Source organism: Phocoena sinus, chromosome 5 (assembly GCF_008692025.1).
Source record: "Phocoena sinus isolate mPhoSin1 chromosome 5, mPhoSin1.pri, whole genome shotgun sequence".
Classification (NCBI taxonomy): domain Eukaryota; kingdom Metazoa; phylum Chordata; class Mammalia; order Artiodactyla; family Phocoenidae; genus Phocoena; species Phocoena sinus.
In genome coordinates this window covers 103,794,762-103,821,616 of record NC_045767.1, presented here as the reverse complement: position 1 = coordinate 103,821,616, position 26,855 = coordinate 103,794,762, and the positions used below count along the sequence as shown (strand labels likewise).

The window sequence follows — 26,855 nt, the reverse complement described above, 5'->3', positions numbered from 1 at the left end:
CCCGGACCGGGGCACGAACCCGTGTCCCCTGCATCGGCAGGCGGACTCCCAACCACTGCGCCACCAGGGAAGCCCCACAAGGCCCTTTTAATGCTAGTTGCACTGAGCGCCTCAATGGAAGGGACACCTAATATATTTTAATGTTTACTTTTTGTACTATTTGAATTTTTTTATCATACGCATGTATTACTTTTTAAGTTATAAAAACAAAAAAGATACAAATAAATCTACATATGTTGACATGGAAATTTATCTATTTATTTACACCTAGGAAATAGTGTTAAGCAGAGAAATCAGTGTACTGTTGCCCCATGTTTTATATGATAAAATTACAAATGTCTGGGGATTTTTAAAAATGTGTGTTGCAACCACTAGATAAATAAATCCTGGAGATCTAATGCATAGCATAGTGATTATAGTCAACACTAATATTATAAATTTCAAAGTTGCTAGGAGACTAGATATCTTAATTGCTCTCACCACAAAAAAGAAATGGTAATTATGTGACATGATACAAGTGTTGGCTAAAGCTACAGTGGCCATCATTTTGCAATATACGAATGTTTCGAATCAACACATTGCACACCTTAAACTTATACAGTGTTATGTCAATTATATCCCTCAATAAAAATAAATAAAGTTCAACGTCATAAAAACAAAACAAGACACATGTATGAATGGTCTTGTAGGCTTACTGGGGGCTCTGCTCCAAGTCTGTTAATTATTTCCTCATTTTGGTTACTGCAGTCTCAAACACTAGGGGCTGTAGTTATTCTTTGCGGCAATGTGAAAGATCAAAAGAAGGCAGATTCTCGCCACTCCTTGGGTGTTCATGAGGGGGTGGATGTGGTTGAGGACTGGCCCAGCTGCTGCTCCAGTGAGGTGCACTGTGGAAGACTTGCGCTCAGAACTGAGTGCATTGAGGACAGAGGTGCACCTGTTTTCCTCATGTAGATCTAGTAAGTGGCCTGATTCTGCCATGGCTTCCTAATCCCCAAATAGCAGCTGAAGCACTTCTTTCCTTGTGCCTCTTTGTATTGATATAATTTATAAATTATATAATTATAAATTATATAAAGAGTGTAACATACTCTTTATGTATGTACAGTACACACACACACCACTTAAAAAAACTTTTTATGTTAAATTGCCTGCCTTCGATACTGTGGGATTGATTGCCCTAATTTTAGGACTAAGAAAATCTTATGTTAAAGAACAAGAAAAACTAATGTCTTTATATACTACTTTGTATAAAATGGATCAGTTGGTTTCAACGTACAGTATATTACAGTAGAGGGGATATGTTGACTTTTCCACTTTTGCTTTATGAGGATGTGCATCTTGAGCTGCTATAGCAAATATTACTGCTCTTGACAAACCACATAAATTTTAAATAGATTTATTACATGCTAAGATTGGCTGCTATTGGATGCTTGGTGATGGATGCCAATGACAGCATTTAAAATTTTCTTTGATTTTTTAAAAATTATAGAATAATACTGCCTTATGGTTAACAAGTAAAACATTACCAGAGTATACAAAGATATAATCTTCCCTTTTCTCTGCTTCACCCCTTCTCCCTGAGTTAATAAATGGGGTCAGTTCACTGTATCTCTTTCAGTGTCTTTTGTTAAGTTCATACAAATGTATACAAAAAGATTACCATGTTATAAAAGGATGTCCCCCATTTCCAGAAAAGAAAAGGTTGGATAATACGGTATTTATTACTCAACAGCAGTGTTCCTCAAACTTGAACATGCACCAGATACCCTGGCAGGCTTATTATACTACAGGCTGCTCGCCACACGCCCAGAGATTTTGATTTGGGGCCTGAAAATTTACATTTCTAACTGGTCTGGAGATCACACTTTGAACTACTACTTTACACCTTACTTTCTTTAATCTTAATATATCATAGGTATCCAGCCAAACTAATACATAGAGCTTTAGTTAATTCTTTTTTTTTTTTTTTTTTGTCTGTGTTGGGTCTTTGTTGCTGCACTTGGGCTTTCTCTAGTTGTGACGAGAGCGGGGGCTACTCTTCATTGTGGTGCACGGGCTTCTCATTGCAGTGACTTCTTTTGTTGTTGAGCACGGGCTCTAGGCATGTGGGTTTCAGTAGTTGTGGCACCAGGGCTCAGTAGTTGTGGCTCGTGGGCTCTAGAGCACAGGCTCAGTAGTTGTGGCACACAGGCTTAGTTGCTCCATAGCATGTGGGATCTTCCCAGACCAGGGATTGAACCCATGTCCCCTGCATTGGCAGGAGGATTCTTAACCACTGTGCCACCAGGGAAGTTGCCTAGTTAATTCTTTTGTAGCTGAATAACATTCTATTATGTGAGTGGGTATACCTTAATTTATTCAAATATTCTGCTATGGATGCATACATATACTTGGGCAATTTACAGTTTTTTTCAAATACAGAGAACACTGCAGTAAATATATGTGTCCATATATCCTAGGTACTGTGCTTTTACTTCTGAGTGATAGGGTCCTAAGGTAGGATTTCTGGGTCAAGATATTTCCAAATTATTTTTCAGCAGCACTTCCCAGACCAGTCAGCATTTTATGAGACTGTCTGTTTGCCCATATGTTGACATCAATCTTTTAAATTTTTGTCAATCTAATTGGATAGTTATTCTTGTTCTCTTAAAACTGAAGCTAGAAATAAACTTTTTTAATTCACAATTTTTATTAGTTTTGAGGTGCTAAATTAACTGTTTTTACTCTTTTTAATAAAAGAAAAGTGGGCAGGAAATTGAATTTAACATTAAGTACTCATCTTTGTTAGATGGGATTTGGGGTGATTTTTATATTATTCGTGATTTTATCTGTTTCCCAGATTTTCTGCAAATTTTTCTCCAGATTATCTGTTTAAAAAGTTTGTAAAAATGGCAAAAAAGAAAGTATTTTTAAACTCATAAAAGTAGGATACTGAAAGTCATAGGTATAAGAATATGTGCTGGGGATGGTCATTATTGTTTCTTAAATCCAAATATTGAATATTAATTCTACTGTTTTCCTTTCCACCAGATTGTGTTTGTTATTTTAGCATTTTTAACAGGTGTGCTTTGTTCTTACCCCAATCCAATTGAGGACAAGTGCCCAGGAAACTATACCAACCCATTGAAAGTTCAGACAGTCATAATCCTCGGAAAAGTTATTTTGTGGATTCTGCATTTCCTCCTTGAACGATACATCCAGTATCACCACAGCAAAGTAAGAAACCGAGGCTATAACAAGATCTACCGGTCAACAAGGCATCTTAAAAGCCTTGCGCTGATGATACACTCCACTGGTAAGCCCAGTTGTCTCACTCAGCTATTCGGTGGCTTGCTTGAGTGTAATAAATGACAGCAGAAAGAAAATGTTAAGTTTGATTTTATAATCAAATACATGCTCTCATTTTTGTGAGAGTGACGTGGCCACTAAAATTAGGATCACCTTAATGTCTTGAAGTTTTTCTTATATTTCCCTTTGAAATCTGTATTTGTTATGTAAGGGAGGAAAAATATTCCCTCTGCCCTTCTAGGTTCTTGCCTGAGATTCCACCAATAAAGGACAGATTAACAGGAGAAAAACGAATAGAAGTTTAATAACATTATACCTCTTGTATACATGGGAGAGACCCAGGAAAGCAGAGTAACTCCACAATGGCCTAAGCCACCCTCTTAAATAATATCTCCAGCTAAAGACCAAAGAAGATGGGGAGGGTTGTGGGAGGGGCGATAGTTCTGGGAGGTGACCAGGAAAAGCACAGTAAACAAGGGTAAGTTTGTTATGCTTGCCTTCTGCATTGATTAGAGTTTCTAGAGATTTAGAGTCATCCTGGTACAGAGAGGGATATAACCTTACAAATGGAGATTTCCCTTATAATTGTAAATGTCTCTTATAAAAGGTAATTCCTACTTGGTTTTCAGAGCTTCATCTGTGTCTGCCGTTTCTTAAAAATAATCAGCTTAAATAATCCTTAAGACAAAGGAGGCATATTTTGGGGTAGCATTTTCTGTCCCCTTCATTATGATCAAGGTACCCCTGTGTGAAATGTGGACTTTTTCCCCCTTTTGATACTAGCAGACTTACTCATCGCAAGGAGATATACAGCTGACGCTAGTTGATACTTGTAGGATAAGAGGGGATTGTTTTATTTTAAATGAAGCTCAGTGCTTTTCCCGCAGTAAGAGAAGGACTGTTATATAATAAGATGTATTACTAAAGCAGAAAACCTGGAAAACAATTTATGAAGGCAAGGTCAGAAAGTCCATCCAGGATGCAGACAATTTAAAGGCTTAATGGAATTAAATTGAACTTCTTTAGGTATTTTTGCCTAATTGTCAAGGTTTCTACCTTTTCTAAAAAGCCCTCTTTTTCCATTTGAGTCCAGAATAAATGTTTGAACATTTTGAAACCAAATTAGAAATTAATTTTTCCCCAGAAAAACAGCTCTACAGAATTTAATGTTTTTCCTGTGTTCTGGTAGTGCGTTTTCTTAAAGGGCAGGCTCTGAGTTCATCTGCTCAGCGAGGCTGTAAATGGGAGCGGGAGGGCCCAGCGGTTGCAGAGAAAAAAGTATTGTATTGGAGTGGCTGGTCTTGAAGCACTTCCAAGGGGCGGCCTTTACTGCCCCCTGAGGAAGAGTGCGGTTTCTACTTCTACTGCTGATTGCAGTACTTGTTTTTGGCCAGAAGATGTCCCTATAATCTTTGCGCCTCTGACAAAGAGAAAAGCAGAAACCTATTTGTATACTGACCAAAATAATGTTCAGTTTCTCCACTGATGGTCTGGAAATAGTATTTTTGAGGCCCACCAAGAGATTGTCTAATCTTTGCCTTTCCTCTGACTTTCAAATTATTGCTACACATGTGACCCTTAATCACAGTCTGTTTCTAAACAATTGGACCCTCAGTTTAATCACAGACAGCATCACTTTTAAGTTACTCATATAAGGACCCAGAAAATCCAGGAGAATTGGGGCAGGTGTTTACTTTGTTTCTATTTTTTTAAATATTTTTTTCTTATTTGAAGAAAAAGAAGGTAAATCTATGAGGATATAGAACTTCCAGCTAATCCGAAGTGTGTGACCATTCTTTTTTTTTTGCCTGTGATAGTATTGCTGGGTATTGTCTGGCTTCATCCTGATGCTTGTTGTTCTCTGCAGAAAGAAAAATAAATTGATTTTATTTTAGTTTGTGGAGATGGGAGAAGGGGCTTTGCTTTCCTTCCAAATAAGTTGAAAATATTTATCTGATTTATCTGTTCTCCTTCCTTAGATTGAAATACATCCTGAACCCTATCAAATGTTATTAGCTGCATAGCAAGTTGCATATTTGTTCTTTTCATTGAAGCGAAAACTTGACCCTTGGAGACATGGTGCTGGGCAGGGTGCTCTCATGATGTCCACAGTGCTTATCATTCAGGGGAATGTCTTACTTCTGCAGTCTCTGCTGCCAGCCTGCAAGTTCGCCCTGTGACCTGCCACACTGCTGACACAGGCCTTGCTCAGGGCATCAGAAATCCTCTGGAAACTTTGTGTTCACTTTCCCTGCAGAGGTTTTTCCCTAGTTTTTTCCTCTCCCCAAAGCTGTAAAGTTATATTTGTCTTGTACACAAAACTAATTCATAAATTGAGCTATTTGGTCAACATGCTAAGACACTGTGACATTTGTGAGTGTAAGGGGAGGGCGTAGGGATTTGTGCTGGACCACTGCTTTGTGTAGAGGGACTTCTGATAGGTTATTTAAACAGGGTTCTTTGGCTTACAGTCATCCCTTTGTACCAAGAAGCAGAAGGTAAATCAAATGAGCATCTCGCCAGCCTTGATCAGACTTGGATAAATATGTTAGTTTTAGGAAATTCTAAGGTAAAACATTACGGGAATGACTTCTGCCCCTAAATTTTCTTTGACAGTCTTCAGACTGTAAGTGCAGAATGAGGTTAAAATGGTCTTCAAAAATAAATAATGGATATGCTGAGCAGGGGGGAAACAGCTCATATTTATTGTCACCCCATTTTTCAGACGAGGAGTGGAGGTGTTAGGTCATCTGTCCAAGGTCAGCAGCGTGTCCCCGGTTTTTTTCTGGATACTCGCTGCGTCCTTTACTGTGCTGCATGACCAGAAGGGGCCACCGGGTCCTCGTAGAAACTCACTCCTTGAGTTTTAAAAAAGTCCAGATTCTTACGTATTTGTGTCATGGGGCATCATTTGCTCTTAGCCGTGTTACGTTTGATTTCCATCCTCTACCTTCCTTGGTCGCCGCGTAGCTGGGTGGGTGCCCGCGCCCTCACGGTACTCCTGCGGGGGCTGCGCCGGGGGCAGCGGCGCGGGCTCCGGGACTCTGCCCTGCCCACGCACACACGGACGCTGCGTCTCCTCCCCGCAGGCAACACGGCGCTACTCTTCCTGCTCTGCCTGCAGCACTCCTTCCCCGAGCCCAGCGCGCTGTACCTGGACCTCATTCTGGCCACCCTGGCCGTGGAGCTGGTCTGTTCCCTGACGTGCCTGCTCGTGTACACAGGTGAGAATGACAAGGAGCCTCTTCTTATAGAAAGGCCTTTCACTGCTGGTCGCATCCCCACCGGAAGCCCAGCCCATTACCTTTCTGGCGGGAAACCTTTTCTACGTGGCCGTTACCCTATTGAGCACCCATACCTCATTGCTGACCACATCCAGACTCCTGTAATTTCAAACCACCAGGAACATACTGGTGAGTCGCATTTCTAAAGTTGTGTCATAAATAAATTCTTATCAACTAGAATGAAGGCTTTCCATTAAAAAAAAAAGAAGAAAATGAAAAAATAAAAAAGATCTACAAACTTTTGCATCCTCAAAAGCAACTGAGATGTAAGTCTGGCTTTAACTTAAAATATAGCTAAATATAGGACTTCCCTGGCTGTCCAGTGGTTAACACTCTGCGCTTCCACTGAAGCGGGCATGGGTTCAGTCCCTGGTAGGGGTAAGATCCCACATGCTGTGCGGCAAAATAAAGTAAGTAAATAAGTTAATACATGCAAAACTGCATTTAGCCCAAACTTGATTTTGATAAACCATTTAAGAACCCACTTCTTTCTAAATTTAGAACTGTCTGAGGATTGTTCTGTCTGGCTGTTTCTCAAAACTCTCAGTGGTAAAATTAAATAAGCTTCAAACATGTTAACATGAAAAATAGATGGAAGGATACCTGAAGAGAAAACTCCATGCCCGGAAGAAACAAGATTTCATTCCGGCTGCAGTACTGACGTGCACTAAAATCTGTAATAGCAGCTAATTTGGTGGCATTGAGCAACAGTTGTTTTGTGACAATAAAATACCTTATCTGTCCATTTTGAAAGAGATTATTTCTTCAGTTATGAAGGAAAAGTCACATGGGCCAAAGCTTGTGTTTCATTTTACTGTTTTGTACCTCTTCTTAAGGCTTCTAGGGCAAATGTTGACTTTGTTCAGTGTATCGCAAAAAATTTAAGGTTGATTCCCTGATACATGCATTTTTCTCGCTTCTCTATATTAAAAAGATTTAAAAGATTCCTAGTTTTGGTAATGCTGATAGTAACTCTTCATGATATGATTCTTTGATATACTAATTCTAATCTAAATTTGACTGATTTGTCTGCAGTAAAGTAGTTAATCTCTAAAAGTCAAGATGGACTCTTCTCATTGGGCACCTGACTGCCTCTGTAGGAAAAAACTAGGGAAATAAAACTTAAAAGCTTTGTGGTGATTTGATTAGCTTTCCATTTGTTTAAAAATAAGCAACGGGGCTTCCCTGGTGACGCAGTGGTTGAGAGTCCACCTGCCGATGCAGGGGACACGGGTTTGTGCCCCAGTCCGGGAAGATCCCATATGCCGTGGAGCGCCTGGGCCCGTGAGCCATGGCCGCTGAGCCTGCGCGTTCGGAGCCTGTGCTCTGCAACGGGAGAGGCCACAACAGCGAGAGGCCCGCGTACCGCAAAAAAATAAAAAAATAAAATAAATAAATAAGCAAGGATTCAAAAAATGCCACTCAGTTACCAGCCTTCCAGTAGCCCTGATGTTTGGGCTTCAGCTCAGGAGGAAAGGACTGTAAGGGGCAGCAGGCCCATGTCCAGTGTCCTGCAGTTTAGTGAGAGCTCTCCTTGGCTTATTGTGGTGGAAAGGAAGAGTGGAAGATTCTCATTCCATGTAGATTGCACTGGTGTTATTGCCTGGCCTGTGATCAGATATATGCTGACTGCATGGAATTTAATTTATTTTAAAAACCACAAACACCAGAAACTATCACAACATTGTAAATCAACTGTACTTCAATTTAAAAAAAAAAAGGAACACCTTCAGGGAAAAAAAACCCCACAAAGATGAGTCTCAAAGATGGACATTTTTCTGTTGTTGAGCTATTGTCTTTTATTTCTGCCTCTTAACTTTTACTTTAATATCCTGTAACTGTTATTTCTTTTTGCCCAGTTCAAGAAACTTAAACTTGTTCCAAGTTTCTTCATTTATCATGGAGTTATTATATGGAAGACATCATTATAAGGAGATGCCATATGAACGTAACTCCAATTTAGAGGCAAGCCTCATGAGACCGTCGAGTCTCAGCCTTCATCTCCTGAGTGGCACTGGACACAGTGGCTCGCTCCCTCCTTGAGATGTGTTCTTTACTTGTCCTGGGAAGCTGGTTTCCTGGCATCCCGCCTGACCCCCTGATGGCCCCATCTTCTCTTTTGTTGAGCTCTCCCGGCCTGCGTGGTGGAGCCCAGCGCTCAGTCCCTGTCTGCCCTTGGGTGGGCGCGCTGTTCTCGTGCCATCGGAAGCCAAGGGGCTATTCATATCTTTTTTTTTTCTTGAAGTATAGTTGATTTAGTGTTGTACTAGTTTCAGGTGTACAGAAAAATGATTCAGATGTATATATTCTTTTTCAGATTCTTGTCCACTGTAAGTTATTACAAGATATTGAATATAGTTCCCTGTGCTATACAGTAGGGCCTTGTTGTTTGTCTATTTTATATACGGTAGTGTGTATCTGTTAATCCCAAACTCCTAATTTATCCCTCCCTGCACACTCCGTTTCCCCTTTGGAAACCATACTTTGTTTTCTGTGTCTGTGAGTTTATTTCTGTTTTGTAAGTAAGTTCATTTGTATCATATTTTAGATTCCACATATAAGTGATAATCATATGATATTTGTCTTGCTCTGTCTGACTTTTTTCATGTAGTATGATAATCTCTGGGTCCATCCATGTTGCTGTAAATGGCATTATTTCATTCTTTTTCATGGCTGAGTAAAATTCCATTGTATGTATGTGTCACGTCTTCTTTATCCATTCATCTGTCAATGGACATTTAGGTTGCTTCCATGTCTTAGCTATTGTAAAAAGTGCTACAATGAACCTTGAGGTGCATGTATCCTTTTTTTCTTTAAACAGATTTATTTATTTTTATTTATTTACTTTTGGCTGCATTGGGTTTTCGTTGATGCGTGCAGGCTTTCTCTAGTTGTGACGAGCGGGGGCTGTTTTTCATTGCATTGCAAGGACTTCTCATTGTGGTGACTTCTTCTGTTGTTTCAGAGCACAGGCTCTAGGTGCACAGGCTTCAGTAGTTGTGGCACGTGGGCTCAGTAGTTGTGGCTCGGGGGCTCTAGAGCACAGGCTCAGTAGTTGTGACACATGGGCTTAGTTGCTCCGCTGCATGTGGGATCTTCCCAGACCAGGGCTGGAATCCGTGTCCCCTGCATTGGGAGGCAGATTCCTTTTTTTTTTTTTTTTAATCATCTTTATTGGGGTATAATTGCTTTACAATGGTGTGTTAGTTTCTGCTTTATAACAAAGTGAATCAGTTATACATATACATATGTTCTCATATCTCTTCCCTTTGCATCTCCCTCCCTCCCACCCTCCCTATCCCACCCCTCTAGGTGGTCAAAAAGCACCGAGCTGATCTCCCTGTGCTATGCGGCTGCTTCCCACTAGCTATCTACCTTACGTTTGGTAGTGTATATATGTCCATGCATCTCTCTTGCCCTGTCACAGCTCACCCTTCCCCATCCCCATATCCTCAAGTCCGTTCTCCAGTAGGTCTCTGTCTTTATTCCTGTCTTACCCCTAGGTTCTTCATGACATTTTTTTCCCTTAAATTCCATATATATGTGTTAGCATACGGTATTTGTCTTTCTCTTTCTGACTTACTTCACTCTATATGACAAACTCTAGGTCTATCCACCTCATTACAAACAGCACAATTTCATTTCTTTTTATGGCTGAGTAATATTCCATTGTATATATGTGCCACATCTTCTTTATCCATTCATCCGATGATGGGCACTTAGGTTGTTTCCATCTCCTGGCTATTGTAAATAGAGCTGCAATGAACATTTTGGTACATGACTCTTTTTGAATTTTGGTTTTCTCAGGGTATATGCCCAGTAGTGGGATTGCTGGGTCATATGGTAGCTCTATTTGTAGTTTTTTAAGGAACCTTCATACTGTTCTCCAGTGGCTGAACCAATTCACATTCCCAGCAGCAGTGCAAGAGGGTTCCCTTTTCTCCACACCCTCTCCAGCATTTATTGTTTCTAGATTTTTTGATGATGGCCATACTGAGTGGTGTGAGATGATATCTCATTGTAGTTTTGATTAGCATGTCTCTAATGATTAATGATGTTGAGCATTCTTTCATGTGTTTGTTGGCAGTCTGTATATCTTCTTTGGATAAATGTCTATTTAGGTCTTCTGCCCATTTTTGGATTGGGTTGTTTTTTTTTTGTTATTGAGCTGCATGAGCTGCTTGTAAATTTTGGAAATTAATCCTTTGTCAGTTGCTTCATTTGCAAATATGTTCTCCCATTCTGAGGGTTGTCTTTTGGTTTTGTTTATGGTTTCCTTTGCTGTGCAAAAGTTTGAAGTTACATTAGGTCCCATTTGTTTATTTTTGTTTTTATTTCCATTTCTCTAAGAGGCGGGTCAAAAAGGATCTTGCTGTAATTTGTGTCATAGAGTGTTTTGCCTATGTTTTCCTCTAAGAGTTTGATAATTTCTGGCCTTACATTTAGGTCTTTAATCCTTTTTTAGCTTATTTTTGTGTATGGTGTTAGGGAGTGATCTAATCTCATACTTTTACATGTACCTGTCCAGTGTTCCCAGCACCACTTATTGAAGAGGCTGTCCTTTCTCCACTGTACATTCCTGCCACCTTTATCAAAGATAAGGTGTCCATATGTGCGTGGGTTTATCTCTGGGCTTTCTATCCTGTTCCATTGATCTAGCTTTCTGTTTTTGTGCCAGTACCATACTGTCTTGATTACTGTGGCTTTGTAGTATAGTCTGAAGTCAGGGAGCCTGATTCCTCCACCTCTGTTTTTCGTTCTCAAGATTGCTTTGGCTATTCGGGGTCTTTTGTGTTTCCATACAAATTGTGAAATTTTTTGTTCTAGTTCTGTGAAAAATGCCAGTGGTAGTTTGATAGGGATTGCATTGAATCTGTAGATTGCTTTGGGTAGTAGAGTCATTTTCACGATGTTGATTCTTCCAATCCAAGAACATGATATATCTCTCCATCTATTTGTATCATCTTTATTTTCTTTCATCAGTGTCTTACAATTTTCTGCATACAGGTCGTTTGTCTCCTTAGGTAGGTTTATTCTTAGATATTTTATTCTTTTATTCTTTGCAATGGTAAATGGGAGTGTTTTCGTGATTTCACTTGCAGATTTTTCCTCATTAGTATATAGGAATGCCAGAGATTTCTGTGCGTTAATTTTGTATCCTGCTACTTTACCAAATTCATTGAGTAGCTCTAGTAGTTTTCTGGTAGCATCTTTAGGATTCTCTATGTATAGTATCATGTCATCTGCAAACAGTGACGGCTTTACTTCTTCTTTTCCGATTTGGATTCCTTTTATTTCCTTTTCTTCTCTGATTGCTGTGGCTAAAACTTCCAAAACTATGTTGAATAAGAGTGATGAGAGTGGGCAACCTTGTCTTGTTCCTGATCTTAGTGGAAATGCTTTCAGTTTTTCACCATTGAGGATGATGTTGACTGTGGACTTGTCATATATGGCCTTTATTATGTTGAGGAAAGTTCCCTCTATGCCTACTTTCTGCAGGGTTTTTATCATAAATGGGTGTTGAATTTTGTCAAAAGCTTTCTCTGCATCTATTGAGATGATCATACGGTTTTTCTCCTTCAATTTGTTAATATGGTATATCACATTGATAGATTTGCATATATTGAAGAATCCTTGCATTCCTGGAATAAACCCCACTTGATCATGGTGTATGATCCTTTTAATGTGGTGTTGGATTCTGTTTACTAGTATTTTGTTGAAGATTATTGCGTCTATGTTCATCAGTGATATTGACCTGTAGTTTTCTTTCTTTGTGACATCCTTGTCTGGTTTTGGTATCAAGGTGATGGTGGCCTCGTAGAAGGAATTTGGGAGTGTTCCTCCCTCTGCTATATTTTGGAAAAGTTTGAGAAGGATAGGTGTTAGCTCTTCTCTAAATGTTTGATAGAATTCGCCTGTGAAGCCGTCTGGTCCTGGGCTTTTGTTTGTTGGAAGATTTTTAATCACAGTTTAAATTTCAGTGCTTATGATTGGTCTGTTCATATTTTCTATTTCTTCCTGATTCAGTCTTGGCAGGTTGTGCATTTCTAAGAATTTGTCCATTTCTTCCATGTTGTCCATTTTATTGGCATAGAGTTGCTTGTTGTAATCTCTCATGATCTTTTTTATTTCTGCAGTGTCAGTTGTTACTTCTCCTTTTTCATTTCTAATTCTATTGATTTGAGTCTTCTCCTTTTTTTTCTTGATGAGTCTGGCTAATGGTTTATCTATTTTGTTTATCTTCTCAAAGAACCAGCTTTTAGTTTTATTGATCTTTGCTATTGTTTCCTTCATTTCTTTTTCATTTATTTCTGATCTGATTTTTATGATTTCTTTCCTTCTGCTAACTTTGGGGTTTTTTTGTTCTTCTTTCTCTAATTGCTTGAGGTGCAAGGTTAGGTTGTTTATTCGAGATGTTTCCTGCTTCTTAAGGTGGGCTTGTATTGCTATAAACTTCCCCCTTAGAACTGCTTTTGCTGCATCCCATAGGTTTTGGGTCATTGTGTCTCCATTGTCATTTGTTTCTAGGTATTTTTTTATTTCCTCTTTGATTTCTTCAGTGATCACTTCGTTATTAAGTAGTGTATTGTTTAGGCTCCATGTGTTTGTATTTTTTACAGATCTTTTCCTGTAATTGATATCTAGTCTCATGGCGTTGTGGTCAGAAAAGATACTTGATACAATTTCAATTTTCTTAAATTTACCAAGGCTTGATTTGTGACCCAAGATATGATCTATCCTGGAGAATGTTCCATGAGCACTTGAGAAAAATGTGTATTCTGTTGTTTTGGATGGAGTGTCCTATAAATATCAATTAAGTCCATCTTGTTTAATGTATCATTTAAAGCTTGTGTTTCCTTATTTATTTTCATTTTGGATGTTCTGTCCATTGGTGAAAGTGGGATGTTAAAGTCCCCTACTATGAATGTGTTACTGTCGATTTCCCCTTTTATCGCTGTTAGTATTTGCCTTATGTATTGAGGTGCTCCTATGTTGGGTGCATAAATATTTACAATTGTTACATCTTCTTCTTGGATCGATCCCTTGATCATTATGTAGTGTCCTTCTTTGTCTCTTCTAATAGTCTTTATTTTAAAGTTTGTTTTGTCTGATAGGAGAATTGCTACTCCAGCTTTCTTTTGGTTTCCATTTGTATGGAATATCTTTTTCCATCCCCTTACTTTCAGTCTGTATGTGTCTCTAGGTCTGAAGTGGGTCACTTGTAGACAGCATATATATGGGTCTTGTTTTTGTATCCATTCAGTTTTTTGGTGGGAGTATTTAGTCCATTTACATTTAAGGTAATTATCGATATGTATGTTCCTATTCCCACTTTCTAAATTGTTTTGGGTTAGTTAATATAGGTCTTTTCCTTCTCTTGTGTTTCTTGCCTAGAGAAGTTCCTTTAGCATTTGTTGTAAAGCTGGTTTGGTGGTGCTGAACTCTCTCAGCTTTTGCTTGTCTGTAAAGGTTTTAATTTCTCCATCAGATCTGAATGAGATCCTTGCTGGGTAGAGTAGTCTTGGTTGCAGGCTTTTCTCCTTCATCACTTTCAGTATGTCCTGCCACTCCCTTCTGGCTTGCAGAGTTTCTGCTGAGAGATCAGCTGTTAACCTTATGGGGATTCTCTTGTGTGTTATTTGTTGTTTTTCCCTTGCTGCTTTTAATATGCTTTCTTTGTATTTAATTTTTGACAGTTTGATTAATATGTGTCTTGGTGTATTTCTCCTTGGATGTATCCTGTATGGGACTCTTTGTGCTTCCTGGACTTGATTAACTATTTCCTTTCCCATATTAGGGAAGTTTTCAACTATAATCTCTTCAAATATTTTCTCAGTCCCTTTCTTTTTCTCTTCTTCTTCTGGAACCCCTATAATTCGAATGTTGGTGCGTTTAATATTATCCCAGAGGTCTCTGACACTGTCCTCAGTTCTTTTCATTCTTTTTTCTTTATTCTGCTCTGCAGTAGTTATTTCCACTATTTTATCTTCCAGGTCACTTATCCATTCTTCTGCCTCAGTTATTCTGCTATTGATCCCATCTAGAGTATTTTTAATTTCATTTATTGTGTTGTTCATCATTGCTTGTTTCATCTTTATTTCTTCTAGGTCCTTGTTAACTGTTTCTTGCATTTTGTCCATTCTATTTCCAAGATTTTGGATCATCTTTACTATCATTATTCTGAATTCTTTTTCAGGTAGACTGCCTATTTCCTCTTCATTTGTTAGGTCTGGTGCATTTTTATCTTGCTCCTTTATCTGCTGTGTGTTTTTCTGTCTTCTCATTTTGCTTATCTTACTGTGTTTGGGTTCTCCTTTTTGCAGGCTGCAGGTTCATAGTTCCCGTTGTTTTTGATGTCTGTCTCCAATGCCTAAGGTTGGTTCAGTGGGTTGTGTAGGCTTCCTGGTGGAGGTGACTAGTGCCTGTGTTGTGGTGGATGAGGCTGGATCTTGTCTCTCTAGTGGGCAGGTCCACATCTGGTGGTGTGTTTTGGGGTGTCTGTGGCCTTATTATGATTTTAGGCAGCCTCTCTGCTAATGGGTGGGGTTGTGTTCCTGTTTTGCTAGTTGTTTGGCATAGGGTGTCCAGCACTGTAGCTTGCTGGTCGTTGAGTGAAGCTGGATGCTGGTGTTAAGATGGAGGTCTCTGGGTGATTTTCGCCGTTTGATATTATGTGGATCTGGGAGGTCTCTTGTTGACCAGTGTCCTGAAGTTGGCTCTCCCACCTCAGAGGCAGAGCCCTGACTCCTGGCTGGAGCACCAAGAGCCTTTCATCCACACGGCTCTGAATAAAAGGGAGAAAAAGTAGAGAGAATTAGTAGAAGTAGGAAGAAAGAAAGAAAGGAGAGAAGGAAGGAAGGAAGAGAAAGAAAGAAAGAAAGAAAAGAAAAGGCAAGAAGGAAAGAAAGGAGGGAGGGAGGAAGGAAGGAAGGAGGGAAGGAAGGAAAAAGGAAAGAAAGAAGATACAGTAAAATAAAATAAAGTATAATAAAGTTATTGAATTAAAAAATAATTATTTAGAAAAAAAAGGGATGGATAAAACCTTAGGACAAATGGTGGAAGCAAAGCTATACAGACAAAATCTTACACAGAAGCATACACATACACCCTCACAAAAAGAGGTAAAAGGGAAAAAATCATAAATCTTGCTCTCAAAGTCCACCTCCTCAATTTGGGATGATTCGTTGTCTAAGGGAGGGAGGGAGGGAGGGAGGGAGGAAGGAAGGAAGGAAGGAAGGAAAAGTATAATAGTTATTAAAATTAATTATTAAGAAAAAAAATTTTTAAAAAAACAATGGACGGATAGAACCCTAGGACAAATGGTGGAAGCAAAACTGTACAGACAAGATCTCACACAGAAGCATACACATACACATTCACAAAAAGAGGAAAAGGGGAAAAAAATCATAGATCTTGCTCTCGAAGTCCACCTCCTCAATTTGGGATGATTCGTTGTCTATTCATGTATTCCACAGATGCAGGGTACATCAACTTGATTGTGGAGCTTTAATCCGCTGCTTCTGAGGCTGCTGGGAGAGGTTTCCCTTTCTCTTCTTTGTTCTCACAGCTCACAGGGGCTCAGCTTTGGATTTGGCCCTGCCTCTGCGTGTAGGTCGCTGGAGGGCGTCTGTTTTTTGCTCAGACAGGACAGGGTTCAAGGAGCCGCTGATTCGGGGGCTCTGGCACACTCAGGCCGGGGGGAGGGAGGGGCACGGCGTGCGGGACGGGCCTGCGGCGGCAGAGGCCAGCGTGACGTTGCACCAGCCTGAGGCGCGCCGTGCGTTCTCCCGGGGAAGTTGTCCCTGGTTCCCGGGACCCTGGCAGTGGCGGGCTGCACAGGCTCCCCGGAAGAGGGGAGTGGATAGTGACCTGTGCTCGCACACAGGCCCCTTGGTGGCGGTAGCAGCAGCAGCCTTAGCGTCTCCCGCCCGTCTCTGGGATCCGCGCTTTTAGCCGCGGCTCGCGCCCATCCTTGGGGTCCACGCTTTTAGCCGCGGCTCGCGGGCAGGCAGATTCTTAACCACTGTGCCACCAGGGAAGTCCCCTGCATGTATCCTTTTGAACCATGTTTTTCCTCTGGATATATGCCCAGGAGTGGGATTGCTGGATCGTATGGTAAATCTGCTTTTAGTTTTTTAACAAACCTCCATACTGTTCTCCATAGTGGCTGTACCAATTTACGTTCCCATCAACAGTGCAGGAGGGTTCCCTTTTCTCCACACCCCCTCCAGCATTTATTATTTGTAGACTTTTTATTTTATTTTATTTGTATACTTTTTTTTTTTTCTGCGCGGTACGCAGACCTTTCACTGTTGTGGCCTCTCCCGTTGCGGAGCACAGGCTCCGGACATGCAGGCTCAGTGGCCATGGCTCACGGGCCTAGCCGCTCTGCGGCATGTGGGATCTTCCCAGACCGGGGCACAAACCCATGTCCCCTGCATTGGCAGGCGAACTCTCAACCACTGCACCACCAGGGAAGCCCTTTTTTGTAGACTTTTGATGATGGCCATTGTGACTGGTGTGAGGTGATACCTCATTGTAGTTTTGATTTGCATTTTTCTGATTAGCCGTGTTGCGCATCTTTTCATGTGTCTGTTGATCATCTTGATGTCTTCTTGGAGAAATGTCTGTGTAGGAGTTTTGCCGAATTTTTGATTGTGTTGTTTGTTTTTTTGATATTGTGCTATATGAGCTCTTTGTATATTTTGGAAATTAATCCCTTGTTGGTCTTGTGGTTTGGAAATATTTTCTCCCATTCTGTAGGTTTTGTTTTTGTGTTGTTTATGGTTTCCTTTGCTGTGCAAAAGCTTTTAAGTTTCATTAGGTCCCATTTGTTTATTTTTGCTTATATTTCCATTACTGTAGGATATGGATCCAAAAAAACACTGTTGCAATTTGTGTCAGAGTGTTCTGCCTATGTTTTCCTCTAGCAGTTTTATAGTCTCCAGCCTTACATTTAGGTGTTTAATCCATTTTGAGTTTATTTTTGTATATGGTGTTGGAGAATGTTCTAATTTCAGTTTTTACATGTAGCTGTCCAGTTTTCCCAGCAATGCTTATTGAAGAGATTCTTTTCTCCATTGTATATTCTTGCTTCCCTTGTCATGGATTAATTGACCATAAGTGTGTGGGTTTATTTCTGTGTCCTCTGTTCTGTTTCTGTGTGTTGATCTGTGTGTGTCTGTTTTTGTGTGAGGGGCTTCTCATTTCTAACTCTCTTGGCCACCACCTAAAAATCAAGGGCTTCTTGTTACATTCCCTCACTGGTTCTTTCGGCATCTCACTGCCCACTTCCTTCTGGTCCTTTCTGATTGAACCCGCTGCATGTCTCCTAACCTTCTCACATTTCTCTTTAACCTCTTTGTTTAATCTTCTCCAGCCTCATTCTCATCTGAGAGTCACATCAGAATCATCTGTGGGTCCTGGGAGTTCCATGACAGGTTGAACATATGACTCAGCACATGCACTTCTGGGTCCATGTGTACTTTTACACAGCTGTTCCAAATGGCATTATTTATAGCAACCAGAAGTGGAAACAACCTAAATGGTGTTAGGATAAAGTGAGGACTAGACCAACAGAAGGTGTTCTACCCATACAGAGGATAGTATTCAGCCACAAAAAGGAAGGAATAGTGGAATGAAGCACTGACACTTACAGTATGGATGAACCTTGAAAGCATTATGCTGAGAGAAAAAAAAGCCAGACGTAAATATTGTATGATTCTGTGTACTTGGAATGCCCAGAGCAGGCACATCTATAGAGAAGGAGAACACATTAGTGGTTGCCTAGTCCTGGAGGTGGGGGTACCTAGAGAGTGACTGCTCATGGATCCCAGGCTTCTTTTTGGGGTGACAAGATGTTCTAAAATTGATTGTGGAGACAGTTGCACAACTGTTTGAATGTACCGAACCATTGAATTGTACACTTTGAAGGAATTGCATTGTATGTGAATTATATCTCAAGGGTTGTTACAAGAAAGGAAAGAATCATATGTGGAGTTTTTAAAAATTGTGCTGGGGCCTAACCGACCTCCCCTCCCCCTTCCCACGTGTTGAATACTTGACCCATTTGGAGCTGCACGAACAATTCTCAAGGCCAGTCTCATTGGACAGTCACTGCCATCACTGAGGCCTGGCTCAGCCTTTTCTCTTGTCCCCTTGTCACCATCTGTGGTGGGAGTGCTCATTCCAGCCGTGTCCCAGGGTTATTACGCAGGTGGGTCAGTGTCCCCAGACAGTGGCTCTTACTCAGACATGCAGATTGTTCAGCTCAGTCTGTAGCCAAACCTGCGAGGTTGGGAACAACAGCCTTGTTGTGTCTGATTATTCAACTCTCTGCAGCAGACTTCTACCCACGTGCATTAGGCCGCTGGGGCTTCCAGAGCACATACCCAGCCTGGGTGACTAAGACACACAAACTTATTTTCTCTCAGTTGTGGAGGCTGGACCTCTGAGATCGGGGTGTCGCAGGCCTGGCTTCTCCAGAGGCTTCTTCCTTGGTGTGTAGGTGGCCGCCTCTCGCTGTGTCCTCACGTGGCCTTTGCTCTGTGCAGGTGCATTCCTGGTGTCCCTTCATCTCTCAGATCAGCCCAGACCCCATTACTTTGTTCTTACTTTGATTACCTCACCAAAGGTCACGTCTCCAAGGACACTCATGTTGGGGTTAAGGCTTCAGGTTCGTCAGTGGCCTCCAGGTCACCGAATTCCCTGGCTCTTCCACGTGTCTTCACTTCCGGGCAATGAGCGCTGATGGCTCTTTCCTGACTCTTCTCTTGCCTCTGCATCATCATTTCCATTCCCTTTTAGCACATTTTCCCTATTTGTTTATTCACTTTATGAACCGTTTTTTTTTTTTTTTTTTTGCATATTACTTGAAAAGAATAGCCAGTTACTAATGAAATTTGAATAAATGGAATTAGAAAATTTTTCGTGATTGGATAACCTGACAATAATGACTTTATTATTTTAGTGAAAATTCGAAAATTTAATAAAGCCAAGCCACAGCCTGATGTACTTGAAGAAGAAAAAATCTATGCTTACCCCAGCAATATTACCTCGGAGACTGGATTCAGGTAAGTGTGGAGTAAAAGATTAGTGAAAGAGATTTAAAAGTTTATTCCATCTGGAAATCTAGAGACCATTCTGATGCTTGGAGTTTAAGGACTCTGCATATGTTAAAAATATGTTTACAACTATGTTTGATTTGTTTACTTCCTCTCAGCTGTGGTGAAACCAAGTCTAAAGAAAGAATCTCATTTGGGGATATTGCCTTGGCTTATAAAATCTAAGAAAAAGTAACGGATATAACGTGCTGTACTGAAAACTAGTAGAGATCCATTTGCAAAGAGACTTTTGGTGAACATGTGTAACTCATGAATACCTTGGTTCTGTGCAGGACTCTCTCAAGCCTGGAAGAGATTGTGGAGAAGCAAGGAGACATCATAGTGTACCTGAAGCGGCACAATGCCCTGCTCAGCCAGCGTCTGCTGGCCTTCACGTCCTCTGACCTCAGCTCTCAGCCAAGTGGGATTTGACAGCAATTCCAGAGGAGCCAAAGTAATTTAGACTGACCAGCTACCTGACAAGCTGTCTTAGGGAAATGTAGCTTTGCCAAGTAACATTCTACAATTTCTGTTGGAAACCTGAATTTGGTTCTCACCTGTGTGGCTGTTTAATAAGTTGGACTCGCAGGTCATTTGAAAGACACTTTGTAGCGCCTCACGAACTCAAGGGGAATGTCTGTTTTGCACATTTTGAAATTGTTTAACTGCCTGGTTTATCCTAGGATCAAAGGTATAGATTAAACATCTCCTTGACCAGCACTTCTTCCATACTTATTGGGACCTGGTAATAATTTGGCTTTTTATAGAGGAAGTCTAAAATGACAACCTATTTAAAACTGGGCTTGAGTTTTTCCCACTTTTATACTGGTGAGAGAAGTCATCATTTCTCATGGTTAGTGTTTTTTCCCATGGAGCCTTATGTATTTTATATGCTTGTGTGGTATTGGATAGCCTTGGCCCTTATAGCTTTTATAAGAATTTCGTCACTGTAGGACCAAGGTCTCACTGGATGATTTACTTTGCAGCCCCTACAGGTTTCCATTCTCCAGAAATAAGATTTGAAGATTACTTGGACCAGCATTAGACCGACCAGTGCTGCCTGTGAAAGCAGGAGCGCCTGCCATTGGCAGCAACTGAAATAATTAGAGAAGACTTTGGGCTTTCTCTTTATTTTGGCCCTTCTTTGAGAGGTAGCCATGTATTTCAGTATTGACTGTCTTTGGATCAATAAGTTCAGTGATAGGAAAGGAGTCTTCTGTAGCTTTAAGTTTGAAAGAAAAAAAGAATATGTTTTTTAGTCTTGGATTATACTTTAAAATTATGATAAAAAAATGTCATATCAACTTATATATAGATATTAAACATATCTAATTCTCCAGATAAAATGAAGCATATTTATGAGTAAATGGCATTGTTTCTCCAGTTTTCCTAGGATGGCCTTTTCATGTATCAGTTTGCTTTTGGCACCTTTACATGCTGCCTCAGAAAGCCTTCTGTGTGAAAGCTTAACATGAGGGAAGGGGATATGTGTGATTACGTATGCTGCTGAATTTCTTTTTTATTTTGCTGAATAATCAATATTTGATTTAAAAATTCTTGAGCTATACATAACTATTTGGCAAGGGATGTGTTCATTGAGTCATACCATACATCTGAAGGGCAAACATCTGTTTCCTTTAGATACAGCCATTGTGGAGCATTCTCAAGGTTTTCTGCTGAGGTCAAGGTGATTGTGTGTCACCTGTAGTCAATACCATTGAGTCCCCAAATTGAAAACATTCACAAACTAAAGCCAAAATTGTATTTTTAAAGTTAAGATTGTATCCAAGTTTCCTGACTTTTCCTTCCTCTCTTTTTTTCTTTTTTCCTTCCTTTTTAATATGTCTCAAAGCCATTGCCTTCTGTGGAAACCTGTCTCTATGTTCTGGAAGAGCTTTTGCCTTTAGCTGTTTTCCTTAGGGAAAATACATGTGGTAGATGGTTAATTCTCATTTACTTTTAAATTCAGTTTGGATCTACAGTCAGTTTCTAAGGTTTATGTGATGAACATTGGTTTACAGAGAAAGGTCTAGTTAAAAAGTTAGAATACTCAAGTTCCGATGGGCTGTCTGTATAATCACCAACACTCTTTTCTAAACTCAGTACTGAACATTTCAAACAATAAAAGAAAATGAAAGAAAGGAATGAACAAAACAATTTAAATGTTAATCGTTCTGCGCACCAAGTAGATACTGTGCTAGCACCGTGGATACAAAAATTAATAAGACAGTCCTAGCTTGTAGCTTACATTCTAAGGAGAGGACTGGGGTTTCCGGGCTCTGTGCTAAGTGAAATGATGACACTAAGCCGAGAGTGCCATAGGGGCTCCGGCTCAGAGAGTTTCCTGGGGGGAAAGGCTTTAGGTATTCCAGGGAAATTTATGAGTAAACAAGAAGGTCGAACAGCTACAGATGATCATCTGCACTGTGTATAGCTTGAGCCCAAAGGGTGGTGCTGGACATGGGAGGAGGAACGACCAGTGGCAGATTCTGGGGACCCTAACGCTCTCTAGGCCAAGGGGCCTCCAGTGGAATGGGGCCCACTGAAGGGTTCCAGGCAAGGAAGTGGCAGTCGGTTTTAGTTTCAGAAGGATCAGACTGCCAGTGTGGTGTAGGAAAGTGGGTGGCAGAGTATATGGCGCTGAACTAGGGCAGGTAAAGTAACATTTTATCATGGGTATATATGTATATATCTGTATTGTATTTCTATATTGTTAATTTGGGGATTTTATTTCAAATGACAATAGCATCATGACTTACTGAATTTCTTTGAATACTAATGAATTAGAGCTTTTTTCCCCGTATTCTTTGGCCTTTTACAAATCTTTTGTGATGTACATGTGTAAGTCTTTTGCTTATTATTCTCCTGGCATATTCTTTTTCTAACAAACATCTTCTTTTATACATAAGGATAGTCTTCAGTTTATATTTGTTGGAAATATTTGCTAGTTTGTTTTGGATTCTTTTGCCACGTACTCTTCAAACACTACAGCCTGGATTCTTTCCCCGTAGCACCAGTGGAAAGTTCACACAAATGAATTCCTAAAGCCACATCGGGTGAGAGCCAGCAGTGTTTGAGGGAATTTTCATATACCCATGCTTGGGAATTTCCTGGCTGTCCAGTGGTTAGGACTCCGTGCTTTCCCTGCTGAGGGCCCAGGTTCGATTCCTGGTCAGGGAACTAAGATCCCACAAGCTTCACAGTGCAGCCAAACACACACACACACACACACACACACACACACACACACACCCCGCACCCCCAGGCTTCTGCTGGAGGCCGTTTTTCTTCACATGAATTGAGTTAATTCTTTTTCCTTTTTTCTCTAAGGCAGGGTTCTCTAACCTTGGCACTATGGACATTTTGGGTGGTATAATCTTTGTTATGGTGACTGTCCTGTGTGTTGTAGGATATTTAGCAGTATTTCTGACTGCTAGGATGCCTGTAGCAACCTCCAGTTGTGACAACTAAAAATGTCTCCATACACAGGCATCTCATTTCATTTAATACTTAACATTTAGTTGAGAGCCAGTGTGCACCAGAGAACAGGGGTCAGTCAGACAGAGGTGGTTTCTGTTCTCATGGAACCTACATTCTCGTGGTGGGGTTGGGGCATGACGGGGAGAGGAAGTGAACACAGCAGACAGACAAGCCAGTATCGGGATTGAAGAATACAATTCTCCTTCTGTAAATTAGGCCTCATGGAGATTCTGATGTTAATATGACTTATGGAAAGAATTTAGCTTCCGTGTTCTGCAACCATTCAGAAAACAGAATGGCAAACAAAATGAACTTTACGTTCTCTCCCCATCCTTTTTACAGAAGACACTGTTATTTGGTAATCTCACAAACTGATCAGAGATGCTCTTGTGAGCCTTGAATACAAAACTCCCATTTGTTAGCCTCTTGAATTCTTCAGGAAACAAACCTTGAATATATGCCAATCACAAATCACAAAAATTTCAAAACATTTCCTAGGTTTCCTAAGGAAGGTTGTTTATTTGTAAACCACGTAAGCCTGTCTCTAATTCTTCCCCTCGCAGCCTCTCTTGTCTGGCCCAGCTTTTCATCCTGCTGTTCCACTGGAACTTCTTATCCAGGCCAAGGGTAGGATACCTCTTACCAGGGCTGAGTGCCCTCCTCAGCCTGCCTGCACCCTTCCTCTCAGTTGCCCACTCCCTCCTTGATTGATTTTCTTTACTCTGGCTTCCAGGACACTGCAGCCTCCTGGCTTTCTTCCAGCCACACTGGCCTCCTGTCCTGTCTCCTTTGCAGGCTCCTTTTCTTGGTGTTAGTGTCTCCTGGGCCTCTTCTCTCCATAGACACTCGCTCTTGCTGACCTCATGGCTATAGCACAGTGTACAAGCTGGCCACTTCCAGGTGTGTCCTCCCTGACCTCCAGACGTGTATACGCTCCTTCTCTTCTAGATCTCCACTGCAACGGCTCAAAGGCATTTTGCAAAGGTGAGCTCTCCTCCACAGCCTTCTCTATCTCCACGGGGGTCGCTGGCTTTTCCTTTACAATAGAGTCAGACTCCATCACCTTCACATGGATTGTTGCAATAGTCTCTTAAGTGGTGTTTCAGATTCTAACCACCACTCTCCCCCCGCCCCTACCCCCCACCACCACAAGCATCAGTGTTTAGTGTAGCTGCCAAAGACATCTTTCTGAAACACATTTGACATGCGTGTTACTCTGAGGTTTCCCTAATCAGTAAAATCCCAAGTCCCTGGCAGTGACCTCCAGGGGTCTAGAAGATCAGCTCCCACCCACCTCACCTCTTTCTGCTCCTTCACTTTCTCTGTTTCAGTCACATTGTTGTTTCTGGACTCTGAGACACGTCCCCACCTCAGGACCTTGCACCCCTGTTCCCTCAGCCTGGAATGATCAATTCCTAGGTAACTTTACCTCCTTCAAGTCTTTATTCATGTCTCTTTCTCAGTGAGGCCTCCTCCCCACTCAGCCCCTTCTTTCTCCCTTACCTTAGGGGTTCAGAATATGTCATCTCAAAATATGTCACTTTGGCATATTGGTTATTTTGAACTAAAGTTACTTGAGGAACATCCACTACAAGAAGTAAACTCTTGGAACTTCTATGGCAGTCTAGTGGTTAAGACTGTGCTTCCACTGCAGAGGGCATGGGTTCGAACCCTGGTCGGGGAACTAAGATCCCACATGCTAAGATCCCACATGCCCTGCAGCATGGCCAAAACAAAACAAAAACAAAAAATCCCAAACAACAGCAACAACAAAAACCCTACCACTCATAAAAGTCACTTAAGAAACAAAAAAAACAGAAGTAAATTCTTACCCTCCTTTTTCCCTGAGAAAGCAGGAGATAAATCTGCCATGTGAAAGGTACCCTCCCCAGTGAAACTGAGCAGGACCCGGCAGGGCTCTCCTGGGTACAAAAGCCCCTCTATGTCTCTGTTTCTTGTTTGTTTGTAGAAAAGGGCTTTAATCTCCTAGGCCTTCTCTGAGTTCCAAAGAGCAGGCACAAGCAGTTACTAATTAGAGGAGTGAGGGAATGCAGACACAAAGGAAAAGCAGTCAAGAAACAGTACTGCAGAGATAAAGAGTCCTGCTTCCTTCTCAAGTGCTATACATAGCAATCTGCTGCATATCTTTGAGTTGTTCAGCAGGAACTAAGACCCCACTCAGGTGGAGGATGGTGACTACAAGCTGACCACAAGCACAGACTGGTTGGAACCAGAAGGTTGATGATTAAGGTTCCTGGAGCACCACCTGGTTACCTCACCACCAAACAATCAGAAGAAAGTCATGTACCGTGCAACCCTCACCCCAATTGTTGCCTTTAAAAGCCTTTCCCTGAAAACCATCTGGGAGTTTTGGGTCTTTTGAGCATGAGCTGCCCATTCTTCTTACTTGGGCCCTGAAATAAATGCTGTACTTTCTTCACCACAGCCTGGTGTCAGTAGACTGGCTTTGCAGCATGGTGGGTGAGTGGACCCAGGTTTGGTCTGGTAACACCAGGAGGGTAGAAGACATCCTTATCAACAGACAGGGAATTTAGGGCCAAGAAGGCTGTATAAACAAACCTTGTGTAGGGGAGGAAAAAATAATATCCCTCTATCCTTTTAGGTTCTTGGTTGACACCCGTCTGTAATAAAAGATAGTAAACAGGAGACAAATAGAAGTTTAATAACATGTATACCTTGTGCATACATGGGAGATACCCAGGAATACTGAGTAACTCCCCCAAGTGACCCAAGCCACCACCTTAAATACCATCCAGCTAAGGACAAAAGATGTTTGGGAGTGGGAGAGCTGGTTATGGGAGGCTACAGGCAAAGCACAGTTGACAAGAGTATGGTTGTTACGCAGATTTAGGCCTTTGCCTTCTGCATTGGTAACACTTTATCAAGATGTAGAGTCATCCGCCTCTTTTTGGCACAGAGAGGGAGATACCCTTACAAATAGAGATTTCATTTATAAATGTAAATGTTTCTTACAAAAGGGTAGCTTCCTGCTTGATCACTTCTTCACAAGTCATCTTTTTATGGGGCTCCCATGCATACAAAATTAAATTTGTTTTTCTCCTGTTAATCTGTCTTATATCCATTTTATTATTAAACCAGCCAAAGAAACTAGGAGGGAAGAAGGGAAGATTTTTCTGCCTCTACACCCTGTTTGGTTTTTTCCCATTGCACTTCCCACCATCCATATTATATAATTTACTTATTTACGTTGTTTTTCTCTTCCCTGACTGGAATGTAACATCCCAATTTCAGATGTAGCAAAGATTTAAAAGTAAAAAATTACAACCATTATCCTGCATGATACACAAGTGCACAAAGACATGTAAAATCATGGCAGTAATGTTTATAATAGTGAAAAATGGGAGAGGGAAATATCTCTATATGATAAAGGGATTTCATAATACATACACTGAAATGGTTTCAGGTGATTAAACATATATATACAAATACACATATACTGATATAGAAGTTGGCTGGTACCATATATAAAATTAAGAATAAACCTACCAGTATGGGAAACATATTTACCATGCAAGAGTCAAATCTTCCTATTTAAGATTTTCATTTTGAAAAGAAATAATGCAACAGACAAAGTTAGTAGGAAACGTCAGATATGTTCCCATTTACTTCAGAATTAAGACAAAAATGTCCACACGTTATTCTGGAGGTTCCAACA

The 26,855-nt window shown here is 40.8% G+C and overlaps 1 protein-coding gene across 3 annotated transcripts in view; it reads left to right on the top strand.

Annotated features, from left to right (window-relative positions):
• Positions 1 to 22,471, top strand: part of TMEM192 (transmembrane protein 192) — a 30,925-nt gene extending 8,454 nt beyond the window's left edge. For all 3 annotated transcript variants that reach the window (XM_032632627.1, XM_032632628.1, XM_032632626.1), the window contains exons 3-6: positions 3,034 to 3,298; positions 6,381 to 6,515; positions 19,546 to 19,648; positions 19,972 to 22,471. In XM_032632627.1, coding sequence (XP_032488518.1) covers positions 3,034 to 3,298; positions 6,381 to 6,515; positions 19,546 to 19,648; positions 19,972 to 20,110 — 642 coding nt within the window. In that variant the 3' untranslated portion in view covers positions 20,111 to 22,471. The remainder of the gene's footprint in view (positions 1 to 3,033; positions 3,299 to 6,380; positions 6,516 to 19,545; positions 19,649 to 19,971) is intronic.
• Positions 22,472 to 26,855: the final 4,384 nt, after the last annotated feature.